This window comes from Microcaecilia unicolor, chromosome 3, assembly GCF_901765095.1.
Source record: "Microcaecilia unicolor chromosome 3, aMicUni1.1, whole genome shotgun sequence".
Taxonomy (NCBI): Eukaryota; Metazoa; Chordata; class Amphibia; order Gymnophiona; family Siphonopidae; genus Microcaecilia; species Microcaecilia unicolor.
Genome location: NC_044033.1, coordinates 456909814 through 456924746, shown reverse-complemented (window position 1 = coordinate 456924746; position 14933 = coordinate 456909814). Strand labels below are relative to the sequence as shown.

Here is a 14933-nt window from a genome sequence, read left to right as displayed (position 1 = left end):
TAAAATTCTACAATTGAGCCAGAAGTATATGAGCAATGGATTCTACTATTTGATTTGGCAAAGGTACTACCAGTTAGTGTGCAGAATTTGTGTTCAAATTACTTCTTAATAGGTTAGTTTTCGACATTAAATGGGAAATATACCATCATAATCTTTTTTTATTACCAGTAGCAGACTATTGGTTGAAATGTAGTGTATCCAAAGGGAAAGGAAATCAGTGCCAAACCCAGAACTACGGATAGGGTTTGTTGTTTCTTGTTCATTTGACTATACTAATAAACAGATTTAAACATAAATTGTAATGCTCTCTGTTACTTGATTTTTTTTGTGCAATTACTGTATTGCCTTCTTGTAAGTCATTGAGTCTGGAATTTACTTTGTGTTTTTATTTTTATTTTATTGAAGTTTAATAAATACAATTAAAAAACAAAGAAGCTATTTAACCTGTAAAGAGTAGGAAGGTATGTTGGGATAGGTGGGATATATATAATATTTTACAATTATTGGGATAGGTGAGAGAATCTCACATTCATTGCTACAAAAAGAACACCCAGACTGACTACAAGGAAAGACATAGCAATAGTGGCTCTGATACATTGGAATATCTGTCAAAAACATAATTTGCCTGTAACCACAAAATTGAAACTGTGGTTAAAAAAAAAAGTGAACAAGCCAAAGTTCTCTGAGACTTCAGGGTACAGACTGATGAGTAGTTGCTGCACAAGAGACCCAATATTATCATGGTTGAAAAGAAGCAGGTGTGGAGATGTAGCAATACTAGGAGACAGCTGTGTTTGAGATGATCACAAATAGCCAGACCCGAAGTTGAGTGACTCTGATGAAAACATACAATTGTTAATCTTGGAGCCAGTGGCATAACTAGGACTGAATGGTCCCAGGCAGAAAAATTAAGATGGGACCCCTATAACACCACCTCTCCCAAGGAAGTGGGAAACTGAAATGCAAGATATCAGAGAAACACATTTCCCAAAGCTGACGTATTAAATTAATAAATTTGGGGAAAAAATATTTTTTCTACCTTTTTTGTCCAACACTTTGGACCCAGTGTTTCTTTTCTGCTTTCTTCTGTTTTTTTTCTTAACTGTCTTACCATGGTCTCCTGTCCTTTTGACACTTCTTCTCTATGTCCACCATCCATCTTTCCTTTGCATCCCTATCTGTCCTGTCCAGTGTCTCTCCCCTAGGTCCCTGTCCCTAACTCCCCCATGTTCAGCATCCCCTCTGTGTTCCTATTCCTCCCCTTGTATCCAGCATTGCCCCTGTGTCCTTGTCCCTATGCTCTTTCCATGCCCAGAATCTTCTCTGTCCCTTCCCATGTCAGTTTCTCCCCCTCTTTCCTTTCTCCTGCACCCCTCACCTCTGACTCCGCCATGGTCTGGCATCTTTCTCTCCCTCCCTCCACTGGTGTAACCTCTCCTTCCCCTCAGATCTAGCATCTACTCCCCTCTCACCAGTCCTCCAAACGCACAGCAAAGGAAGCACTGAAAACAGGCTGCCTCCAGCTAGCCCTAGCAGTGCTTTTCCTCTGCCATATCCCATCCACAGGAAGTTGCATCTGAGGTGGGACATGGCTGAAGAAAGTATCTGGTGGGGCCAACTGTCCTGAGGCAACCTGTTTTCGGCACTGCCGCTACCAGTGACCCAACACACATTTGGAGGATTGGTGAGGGGGGCTGGAGAGATTCCAGACCCATTGGGGGGGGGGGGGGAGGCAGAGGAAGGTAGGGATGCTGGACATGAAAGGGAGGGGGATGGTTCAACAGCAGGCGGCCCTTAACACTGGGCAGCTCTGGGCATCTTGCTAGTCTTGCTCAATCATAGCTATGTCCCTGCTTGGAGCAATATCGAAATATCTGGAACATCTGAACAACACTGAGCATTGGCAAAATCACCATGTCAACTACAGAAGGCTGTGCTGTTTAGAACTGCCCACAACCTGCGTCAATACCTCTGAATATCCTAGGATCTTAGGAAATACGTAATATTTAGAGTGTCAAACCCAGCCAAGGGCATCTGACAAGTATAATAATAATAATAATCATTATTATTATTATAATCAATAATTTAGACATTCCATCTAGACTATAATGCAAATGTAGGGACTCTTTCACTAAACCACGCTAGCGATTCCTACGTGGCAAATGCAACACAGCCCAATCAAAATGAATGGGCTGTGGTGCATTTGCTGCATGAGAATCGCTAGCATGGTTTTGTAAAAGAGCACCTTAGTGTAGGAAAATACTATCAATGATAGAAAAAGCAGAAGGGAAATTAAATTCTAAGACAGACAAATATAATGATGGACTTCTTTTTCTGCCCCCTTTAAGTAATATCTCATACTTAAAAAAAAAAAAAAAAAAAAAAGGAAGGTCTGAACATAAAAAGTCAAGGTTAATATCTAAGCTGTGTAAATATGATGCTTATAGGAATATCACTGTAATGCATGTAAAGCTCACATCAGTAAATTAATCAAGACAGAACTGAAGCTTTTGCTGTTTGCTAAGGTTCATACCTTTCAAAAAATATTTCAGTAATGCTAATCAATGGCTTGTTTCTATCTTTTTTTGCATTACCACAGGATCCACCTTAATGGATACACAGGGACTGCAGGCAAAATAAATAGCATTAGCCAACCAGGAAATGATTTTAGTACAAAGGATGCTGACAATGACAAATGTATTTGCAAATGTTCACAAATGGCAACAGGAGGTATGAATGATTTTCTTTTTCATGATCTTCCTATTTTTACTGGCACTGAATACAGTTTATCAGTAAGCAGGACTGTATAACATGACCAGTTATGTCTATCATAATGTCCATAAATGTACAGAAATGTCAATAATGAATTTTTACTCAACAATAAAAAGTATTTACTCTGAAATATGTCATAGGTAATTTCTAACAAGTAGAATACTACAGTTATTTGTAAATGTTTACAGAAACACTAAATTTATATTAAAACAATTACTGTGTTGGTCCAATACAATATAAATCATATGCTTCCAACTTCATTTCACATTTACAACCTAGACTAATCAGGGAGGTGGCATCAGCATTTCACTAAACCCAACAAAAGTCAAGGAAGTATAATCTGAGGCACCATCTCAAGAGGTCACTGGTATGTGATGGAGATAGCTGGGGAAGGGTGAGGACTACAGCCATAATGGGGCCATAAAAGAGATGGCAGATGGATGCAGTAGCAACCTATGGATTCAACATGGGTAGAGGCAGAAATGGTTATTTTTTAGTTTGGGGGGACTGGAGGCAGCAATCAAAGTGAAAGTAACTAGTGGGAGAGACTGCAGTGGCCCATGTCAGACCAATGGGTAAACAATAGCAGAAGAAGTAGAAACAGTAACAAGAGCCAACAATGGCTTGCACGTGGATGGCAAGCAAAGTATCAGTAGTATGGTGAGTGTTCAGGAAAATGTCTGAACAAAATTAAGGGTGACAGAGGAGAAAAAGGAAGGTGGTGGGGACAAAACACAGTTACTTACCTGTATCAGGTGTTCTTTGATGACAACAGGATAGAAATTGGAGCTCTTTTGGGAACTTTTCTCCAACACTGAAGACACAGCTTTTGAGTGCACTCAACTGCACATTTATTCATGCTTAAATCCCACAATTATCTTCAGTGAAAGCACTTAGTGCTTCTACTTAGGAGGCGTTAAGTGGTCCATGTTATCTCTGCATTAGCCAGTTAGTGCACGGTAAGGATATTGTACTAGCAGATGCTTCCATGCCTACTCTCTACCTATGCCATGCCACCAATAGAAAAAAATTTAAATTCAGTAATGTACAATTTAATGTGCCAGACAGGCAAATCACCTCAGAACCCCTTAATGCAGTCACACAGTAGTTGTTCCAGTTATGCAGTAGTTGCCCCACATGTTAACAGCACATTAAGTGCTTCAGGGAAAATTAGTTCTTACCTGTTAATTTTCTTTCCATTAGTCCCAAAAGATCAATCCAGACACATGTGGGTTATGTCCGCCTACCAGCAAGTGGAGATAGAGAGACCATCAGAGCTCAGGCCATATAGGACCCTGGCAGCAGCCTCACTTTCAGTGTTGTAGATACCCAAGAAGTGAAGAATTCAAATCAGAGTGAGAGTTCTCCTGCCTCTTTATAGTACAACAAAGTAAGAAGCAACAAACGAACTGGCACAACAAAAAAGTGTCCTGCTAACACCAGGGTCCATGTGTGACCCCACACCACCGGGCAATCATTTAAATTATTTGCAGTCGCGTCCATATCATGAGATGTACCACAGCTAATCCTGCACAACAGGAAAACCAGAAGAACTCATCCTCTGGTATACCAGTCACTCTTTGCTCTGGAGAATATTCTGAAAGCATGTGCCCTGCCTCTGCCGCAACTCCCCACCTATAGAGGCACAGAGCAGAGACAACAAAAGCTGAATATCAACACCAAGGGTGGGCCTCTGGATTGATCTTTCAGACTAATGAAAAGAAAATTAACAGTAAGAACTAATTTTCCCTTTCATATTGTCCTTCAGATCAATCCAAAAGCTTGTGGGATGTAACAAAGCAGTCCTCAAGAAGGGTAGGACCAAACAATCCCAACATGTAACATCGCCTTGCTGAAGGTCACATCCCAGCACGCCGCCACATCTAGTCTATAATGTAAGCCCACATCGCGGATCTACAGATCTCATCCACCAACACTGAATGTGCCTCCACCCCAGCCAAGTGAGCCACAGATTTACTGACGAGATCGCTTCTTTCAGTCAGCACACAATGGTAGCCTTTGCCTCCTGCTGGCCCTTCTTTTGACTCACAAACACCACAGATGGTCGGATCAGCAGAAATCATTGGTAACTTCCAGATGCTGTACCAAGACCTGTCAAACATCCAGATGATGTAGTGCTCTGAAGTCTTCAGGGTAATCCTCCTGCCGAAAGAACGGAAGGAAAATCGGCTGGTTCACATGAAAACCCATGACCACTTTTGGAAGAAAATAAGGTACAATTCAAAGTTGCGCTCCCCCCACCCCCGTCTCCCAGTAGAAAATCACCTGTAGCTCCAAGACCTTATGGCCCGAAGCAATGGCCATGAGAAACCCCTCTTTCAAAGTTAAGTCCTCCAAGGAGATCCTGTCCAAAGGCTCAAACAGCAACCTCTGAAAAGTCCACAGAACTACACTGAGCTGTCATTCTGGACAAACCAGCCACCTGGGCGGATGGAGATGGTTAACACCATGTAGAAACCCGACCACAGCCAGAAGCACCACCAGGGATGTTCCCTGCAGCCAACAGCAAAAGCACACCAATGCTGCCACTTGCACCTTCAGGGAGCCCAACACCAGCCCCTTTTCCAGACCTGTCAGTAAGGAGGTCAGGATATGAGCCAGTGAGGCTGAAGCTACCACCCCCTGCGACCCACACCAGGACTCAAAGCAGCCTGAAGCAGCATCTTAATCACTGAGTCTAGATAGCTTCTCTTCCTTATTTTCTAACTCCTCTTACTCTCTTACCTATCTATATGTTCCATCTTTGCTTATATTCTACACTGTATATTAAAATGCTCTATTACATATTGTGTTGACATTGCAAGTAGTATACTATGCCATACTTTGTATTGCTATTTGAATATTTTTACTACTATAATTGTCTATTGCTTATGTTTGATTTATTCTTACTATACACCACCTTGAGTGAATTCTTTCAATAAGGCGGTAAATAAATCCTAATAAATAAATAATTTCTGCCTCTCAAGAGCCAGGCTGTATGACCAAAGGGGGAGGGATCCTCCATGAGCACCAGACCCTGCACCAGAAGCCCACTGATGCCTGCCAACTAAAGCGGGTGATCTGCCAGAAACTGGACTAAGTCCACGTACCAGGGTTGCAAAGGCCAATCTGAATCTACCAGCAACACTGGACCCAGGTGCCGAAAACTGCATCCCAGAAGCCATCCGATCACCAGCCAAGGTGGATAGGCATAATGCAGGCCTTCGGTGGGCAATGACTGCAAGAGTGCATCCATGCCCTCCGCCGCCAAATCCTTCTGTCTGCTAAAGAATCAGGGCACCTTAGCATTGTCCCAAATCGCCATGAGATCCATTTCCTGCATCCCCCAATGGCCCGAGACCTCCCTCCTCAGGTTGCTGGACTGAAGCTACTGACGAATCCCAAGTCAGGCCTGCACCATCCATGGGAGCCAGAGGTGGTAATCGTCCACCAGCAGCAACCACCTGCACAACAGTGACAGCTGTAGGTCCTGCATATAGAACCTTGCCCATGGAAGGACCTCCAAGGTCAACACCATAGAGCCAAAAACATACACAATATCCAAGGCCGTTGGAGCCGAAGCAGATGGGTAAACCAGGAGCACAACTTCTGCCTGTGGTCCTCCAAAGGAAAAACTTTCCCTGGGAGCCTGCTCTTTTCCAGGTTGATCACCCAACCTAAGACATGCAGCAGTGCGACTACTCAACCAGTCACCCACACACTGTCCTCCTTCGAGGATGCCCAAATGAGCCAGTTATCCAGGTAGGGATGAACCCTGATGCCCTCCTTCCTCAGGAAGGATGCCACTACCACCATCATCACCATGGAAAAGGTGCGGGATGCTGTCGCCAAGCCAAAATGGCATGGACCCGAGAACCACGAACCTAAGGAAATGCTGGTGCAGTGGCCAAATGGGAATATGGAGACATGCTTCCTTGAAGTCCAGAGATGCCAAAAATTCCCTTGGTTGTACCACCGCTATCACTGAGCAAAGCATCTCCATGAGTGTCTCACCTCGAGGGCTCTGTTGACCCTCTTGAGATCGAGGACCATGTGAAAGGTGCTGCCCTTCTTATTTATCACGAAATAAATGAAGTAACACCCCTATCCGACTTCCTCTAGAGGGACCGAGCAGCTCATCAAGGGTGGCTCAAACTGCCTGAACCTTTACAGTTGCTTTGCAAGGGGATTCCAGGAAAAATATGGCAGCTCACATGCAGATTCCAGTTTGTAACTGTACCGCAGAATCTCCAGGACCCTCTGGTTGGACATAATGCTGGTTTACTCCACCAGAAAAAGCGACAAGCGCCCACCAATGACAAGCCTGGAGGAATGAATCAAGACCCCATCATTAGCGCAGGGGGCCTGGGCCGCCCACAAAGCCGAGGCGCCAGCCATGCATCTATTCCCTCAAAGGGGCTGCACCTTCTGTTGTTAACAGGGACGCTGAAACAACCCCAACTTCCCAGGGACAGTACATGTGCGTGTCCTGAAAATGAGACCAAGACCCACCCATTTCCAACATGCACCCTCCAGGTTAGAAACTGCGGCCCCCCCCCCCCCCCCTCACAGAAATATTTTCTCTGATGGTGGAAAAAAGGCACATGTTTGCACATCTAAGATGGAACCCGCGGACCCACGCGAAACCATGAACTCCATGTAGCCCGTTACAACTTCCCCTGACAGACACTCTGATGGGTGAAGGAGAAGAAGCACTGGCTCAGGAGGAGGAGGAGAAGCACAAGAGGCACAGACCCCCAACGCTGTTCCCCAGGCTCCACAACACCAGGAGCAGCGCTTGGCTGATTTAGCTGGCAAAGACATTTTTTTTAAAGTGCAGCAGAGCTCCCTTAAAACTGTACTGGATTAAACTTTTTTTTTTTTTTAAGAGGCAGGATAATTCAGCTGAACCTTAAACAGGGAGCAGACAATATACAATGTACCTGAATGTAACTCACCTTCAGCTACTACTGAAAAAGGTGTGAGCAAAATCGAAATAAATAGAAGACTACAGCCGGGAGAAGGGAGAGGATATTCCCTCTGAAGGGGGGGGGGGGAGATGGGGGAGGAACCTGAACCTACCAGGTCAGCCCCCAGCCGGTACCAGCTAACTTGACCCCATCACTCAACTACGTCCAGATGAAGGCCAAGCGCCCCCGTCGATCCAGAGCTGCCAGGGTATGTTCGTCCACCTGCTAGATAGGAAAATATTGAAGGTGAGGCTGCTGCCAAGGTCCTATATGGCTGAGCTCTGATGTTCGCTCTGTCTCCACCTGCTGGTAGATGGACATAACACACAAGTCTCTGGATAAATCTGAGGCACGCTATGGATTGCCCTTTAGTAAGACTCCTCCTTAGTGGAGGGTACATTCAGAATCAAAAACTTCTTCTGGACTGAAAGAATATGTTCTGTAGTTCACATTTTATTTTACTTTCTATTCTTCCCCTCTGTCCATTTTAAATTCAGACTTCTCCTGCTTGCCCAGATAATATTCTGTCCTCTGGATCCTTTATTCATTGATGTTCTTTGCCTTGCTCTTTTAGAAAGAGGTAAAGGCTTAACTCTGTATGTACATATACAATACCTGAAAGAGCTGATAAAATACTATTACTACTAATTTCTATAGCACTACTAGATGTATGCAACACTGCATACTAAATACGTATGAGACAGTTCCTGCTCATCAGAGCTTATGTATCTAATCAAGACAGAAACAGGACAAATAAGGGAGTAGGCAATGCTGTAAACAGACATGGGTAATGAACAAATGAACAGGAGTTAGGAGTTAAAAGCAGCCTCAAAAAGTTGGGCTTTTAGCCTAGATATGAATATGGCCAGAGACGGAGCTTGACATACTGACTTAGGAAGTCTATTACAGGTATATGTTGCAGGAAGACAAAAGAGACAGAGTCTGGAGTTTGCAGTAGAGAAGGGTATAGATAAGAGAAATTTACCTGATAAATTCTTGTGGAGGAGTGTAGGGAGAGAAGAGTAGAGAGGTACTGCACTTCTAAGTTAATACGAGAAATTTGAACTGTATGCAGAAACGGATAGGAAGCCAATTAAGGAGGAGAAGACTAAGGTGAGCATACAGACACTAGCAAAATAAGGATTTTGGTAAAATGCTCATAAAGGAAGGGACAAATTTTGGTGACATAGAGAAATAAACAACATTTTTTTTTGTTTTTGTTACATTTGTACCCCGCGCTTTCCCACTCATGGCAGGCTCAATGCGGCTTACATGGGGCAATGGAGGGTTAAGTGACTTGCCCAGAGTCACAAGGAGCTGCCTGTGCCTGAAGTGGGAATCGAACTCAGTTCCTCAGTTCCCCAGGACCAAAGTCCACCACCCTAACCACTAGGCCACTCCTCCACTACATGTTTTAGCAGTCTGTTGGATTTGTGCAGAGAAAGAGGAGTCAAAGATGATCCAAAGGTTACAAATTCAGAAGACAGGGAGGATGAGAGTGTTATTGACAGAAATAGAGAATGGGGAAAGAGGAGAGGTGGGTTTAAGGGGAAAGATAAGAAGCTCAGTCTTGGCCATATTCAGTTTCAGATTTGGCTATGAGACATCCAGGTAGCAATGTTAGACAGACAGGCTGATACTTAGTCTGCATTCCTACTGAAATTCCTGGTGTGTAGAGATGGGAGTCATCAGCATAAAGGTGATACTGAAAATCATGAGAGGAGATCAGAGCACCAAGGGAATAAATATAGATAGAGAAAAAAAGAGCTCCCTAGACAGAGCCCTGAGATACATCAACTGATAATGAGATAGAAGTGGAACTAGCTCCACCAGAGTATATACTAAAAGTGTGATGGGAGAGATAAGAAGAAACGCAAGAAAGAACACAGCCCCAAAATCCAAGTGAGGACAGCATTATCAAGGAGTAGGTGGTGTCAAAAGCAACAAACAGATCGAGAAGGATGAGGATAGAATAGAGACTTTTGGATCTGGCCAGATACAGGTCATTAGACTTTAGCAAGGGCTGTTTCAATTGAATGTAGAGGGCAAATGCTGGATTGTAGTGGATCAAGGATAGTTAGCCCTCATCTCCATTTATTGCTGTTAACAAGAATGCCCATAGAATATAATTGGAAGTTATAATTATGGTATTTCTGAGCTAGTTTTTAAAAACAAAATGTGAAAATTATAAAATCAGATTTAAATTTGAAAAATAATTTTATATTTTTTCAGATCACTGATTTTTATATACTGTGTTCAGCAATATTTTAAGGTCTTTTCTAAGAGTCAGAGAAAAACATTAAAACTATATGAAAGTGGATGTAACAAGAAATTTACATGAAAAAATGTCCAAGTGTACTTTCTAAAGTGACAGCTGTGAAAAAATGCTGGTGGGTCAATGATCAACTCCTTTCTTCCTCCTCCACATATCTGCCTTAAACACCAACTGCGCATCCAGTTGGTGAACAGGAACATGGGAAACAGTAGAAAGTGCTCTTTCTAAAGTGACAGCTGTGAAAAAATGCTGGTGGGTCAATGGTCAACTCCTTTCTTCCTCCTCCACACCCCTCCCTTAAACACGAACAGCGCATCCAGCTAGTGAACAGAAACATGGGAAAGAGTAGAAGAAAAACTGATATGTAGAACCCACCTACTATTACCCCAACATGTACAGACTTTTTTTTTTAATGGAGACCATGTTTTACAAAATGGCTGTCTATAGGTCTTATTTCCTTAAACCAGAACAGTGCACCCGACTGTTTCCAATGTTTTCTAAATAGATTATAATCCTACAGTTTTCATTTTACATTCATAAAAGTTTGTTTCTTAAACTAGAACAAGTGCTATATTTCTTTTTATTCCCATCTTGTTACAGGCTGGTGGTTTGATGCATGTGGTCCTTCTAACCTGAATGGGATGTACTATTCATTGGGACAGAATACAAACAAATTTAATGGCATTAAGTGGTACTACTGGAAAGGATCAGGCTACTCTCTTAAAGCTACAACAATGATGATCAGACCTGCAGATTTCTAAATGAATTTGCATGTTATGAAACATTTTTGTATTACAAAAACTTTAGAGACTTCATTTGCACAAGATGTAAATACACATGCATGCTGCCTCATGCCCCACTGCAAGAAATGCACCAATATTCCAAATGGATTAGTAGGTTCTGATACTTAACTTTCAGCAGCTTTTTTCAGCCAAATATGACTTTTTCAGACAACTAAAGAAAAAGCTTTAAAGAACCAGATTTTACGATTTTAGTGGAAGATCATGGGTAAGACACTGTGATGCAATTTGAAACTGGACAGTCATGAAGAGATGTGTATGACTTCATAAATAACTGGAACTGTGAAATACACTTAATTTTAACATGTCTGATGCACATCCTTGAATTTTTTGAACATGATTTTTTTGCATACGTTTTACAGTACTATCTACAATGTGGACTATTTTGTACTTTTTGTACAGGTATACATAGTTCTATAATTTACATCAATATTTTTTAAAGGATTTCAGGCTTTATAACTGTGCTGCAAACCACTTTCAGCTACAGATCATGAATTTTCTTGAACAGCATACCAACTTATTGAACAGATTCCAAGACACCAGCATATTCAGACACATTTAAGCCTTTAAGTGCATAAAGTAATGTTCCATAAAACTACTGCAATTACATATATTGACTGCATGGTTTCTGGTTAACTTCCATTTTGTAATTCATTTAGTTGATAGTTTAGTATGATATCATTTATTACATAACATCTTATACAAACACCATTTCTGATTGTTCTACAATAATCTGTTTTTGTAAAATATTTTCAGATGATGAATTAAACCCCACCTACAGAATGATGCTTTCTTTCTTTGTACAGATACTTTGTTACAAGAATAGCATAATAATGTAAAGGGGAAGCCTTGTTAAAAATAATGTTGTGCTTTTGGACAGAATTTAAGAGGAGAACTCTACCCAAGTAAAAGGGTCTTGAAACAGGCTGCCTGAAAATTGCTCACCCTTTCTCTGGGTAAAAGTACACATGGGGATCAACAATACACACATTTTTACCTGTAGGAAAAAGACAGTGGGCTTGGGCAGGGCTAGGTGTACAGATGAAGTAATCACAGAAAAAGTAAGTGTAAATGTCTATGATTACTTTTTTCAGGTCAATTTTCATGGAAGGTTAACTTTAGAAAATACCTCTTACAAAATTTCCCCACATATACAAGTACATGCATTTACAAGAAGATGTGTGCCTGTACATGAGTTTGGTATAGGTATATTCTAAGGCAGAGTACGAATAGAACTGCTATTGATGAACATACTTTATAAGCATGTATTTTACATACATATAGCTAACACCTGTTCTCTAGCTGGTATAAATATATGTGGGTTTATTATAACCATGATTATTGCTAGTATTTTATAAAGTCAGAGTCCATCCCGACTAAACAAATGGCTCCTAGAAAAAAATTAATTTTACAGTACAAAAAAAGCAAAAGTCTCCTTTAATTACAGAAGTGCGACACCAATAATATATATATATATATATATATATATATATATATATATATATATATATATATATATATATAGTTAAAATGGGATACTGTCACTCAAAGCTACTACCAGATGTCATAACACTTATTCAATGTTCTTTACAAAAACATGCAGAACATGAAATTGCAGGGAGACATCAGGAAACTAGAAGAATGGGCATCCAAATGGCAGATGAAATTTAATGTGGACAAATGCAAAGTGATGCACACTGGGAAAAATATCCAAAAAGCAAACAGAATGCTAAGAATTATTAGGAAAGAGAGAGAAAATAAGACAAAGAATATTATAATGCTTCAGTATTGCTCCATGCTGCAACCTCACCTTGAATATTGTGTGCAATTCTGGTCATTGTATGTCAAGAAAGATAAACCGCTTAGATCTAGGCAGTATATACATACTTAAAATAAATAAATTAATTAAATATAGCAGAATTAGAAAAGATTCAAAGAAGAGTGACCAAAATTATTAATGGGACGGAGTGTCTCTAATATGAGGAAAGGCTTAAGAGGTTAAGACTCTTCAGCTTTGGAAAAATAGACAGCTAAGGGGGGTTATGATAGAGGTCTACAAAATCTTAAGTGGTGTAGAATGGGTAAACGTGAATCAATTTTTTACTCTTTCGAAAAGTACAAAGACTAGGAGACACTCCATGAAGTTACATGTTAATACTTTTAAAATGAATAGAAGAAAATATTTTTTCACACAATGTACAGTTAAGCTCTGGAACTTGGTGGCGGAAGATGCAGTAACAGCAGTCGGCATATCTGGGTTTAAAAAAAGGTAGGACAATTTTCTAGGGGGAAGGTCCATTGTCTGCTATTGAGATAGACATGGGAAAAGCCACTGTTTGTTCCTGGGATCAATAGCATGGAATCTTGCTACTACTGTATTTGAGATTCTGTCTAGTACTTTTGAACTGAACTGGGCACTGTTGGAAGCAGGATACTGAGCTAAATGGATCATCTGTCTGACCCCGTACGGTTGTTATGTTCTTAGGTACTAGTAGAATTCGACTCAAACAGGCCAAAGGAGGAGTAGCCTAATGGTTAGTGCAATGGCTGAGAACCAGGGAAACTGCGTTGAAATCCCACTGCAGCAAGTCACTTAGCCCTCCATTGCCCCAGGTACAAGCTTAGATTGTGAACCCACTAGGGTCAGAGAAAGGTACATGTATATAATATGCAAACTGCTTTGGCTGTAACACCAAAAGGTGGTATATCAAATGCATGACCCCCATGACCCATGAAAAATACACAGTTTTTAAATAAAGGGAAACATGAAAAAGACTTAACACTTTATCAAGTGGATAAGCAGACTTAACAATTGTATATGACTTTGTATGAATCCCTAAGTAAACAGAAGCTGTCAAAATCTCTGCAATGTTCAAAGATAGAAGTGGTATCTTTCTGTAATGTTTAATGCAAAATTAATATTTATTATTTTAAATTTGCTGAAATCAACAAATAAAGTGAGTGTGGCATGTGCATATTCCAGTAGATTCATTACTACTTTTTAAAGTTGTTAATAAGGGAGTAGGGAAGGAGCAAGATGGCAGCTTAGTAAGGAACACTGTGTGAGGCTCTGCTTGGATTTACTTTGTTTCTTACTGTTTTGCCATTAGTAAATTTTACCTCATGCCAAAAAGAAAGGGGATGATTCTTTTACCTATCTGGGTGTCACAGATCCCCTAAACGAGACAAAAAGAAAATCACCGGCTATGCGCATGCTTCATCTCAGAGCAAACTGACTATTCTGGGAGCGAGGAACATTCCAGAATTTGGGAGCTAGGTTTCACTTAGATCCATGGACCCACGCAATGTTACGGAACTCATGTTGCTAGGCACAGATGAAGGATGGCAGGAGGACTCAGTTTCTTTTCCCTATTGAGATTATAATACATGCGACACTCGCAGTAAAGTTGCTGCTCCCATGGGCCACAGAAAGAAACCAGAGGTTGAGGTTTAAATCTACCACATCCCCCCCCCCCCCCCAAATTAAGCTTGCAGAAGTAAACTCGAGATACAGTTTGGTCTGCTTTAGACTCTCTCTTCCAGATATATTCTGGAATTGTCTCCTCAGTACATTCTAACTCTACTAGATTACGGAAGGTGGAAGAGGGGGTCTGTTTCTTATTATGCTAAAATAAAGGACTTCAGATCTCAGGTTCAACAGGTAAAACAAATGCAGGTGACCACTAGGGGTGCCATTTTGGAGCCAGCACCAGACTGGGTATTGCTCCTGCCTGAAGACCCCCCCCCCCAAGACCCCTCGAGAACCCCCTTGTACTACCAATGAGAGTAACGTGGAGTGGGGGTTGCCTGGGCAAGCCAGAAGGCCCAGAAGACAGGAGGGGGAGATCCTGCTATGCTGGCCTGGGAGCACTGGAACATGCCTGTGGTACCAGGATCCTGCAGGTTACTGAATTCCCATGGGGAATCAAGGTGCTATAAATGGTGATCTCTTTTTTTACACCTTGATGAATTCCCTCCCTAAATTTCAATTAAAGTATCTGTGTAAATGTATTCTTATTGTAGAAAATAATTCCTGTGTGTTTTATCATCTGATTCAATGGAAATTTTATTTATTTATTTAGGGTAAAAGGATTTCAAATTTGGACTTGAAGATCT

General features: G+C 41.3%; 2 protein-coding genes across 2 annotated transcripts in view; one reads left to right on the top strand and one right to left on the bottom strand.

Annotated features, from left to right (window-relative positions):
* ANGPT2 (angiopoietin 2) overlaps positions 1-12219 on the top strand; it is a 248444-nt gene extending 236225 nt beyond the window's left edge. Inside the window, exons 8-9 of the mRNA XM_030198945.1 lie at positions 2600-2730; positions 10618-12219. Of these exons, the coding sequence (XP_030054805.1) occupies positions 2600-2730; positions 10618-10778 (292 nt within the window). The 3' untranslated portion in view covers positions 10779-12219. The remainder of the gene's footprint in view (positions 1-2599; positions 2731-10617) is intronic.
* The window catches only part of MCPH1 (microcephalin 1), a 629434-nt gene that overhangs the window by 365988 nt on the left and 248513 nt on the right, over positions 1-14933 (bottom strand). The gene's annotated exons all lie outside the window — the stretch shown is intronic.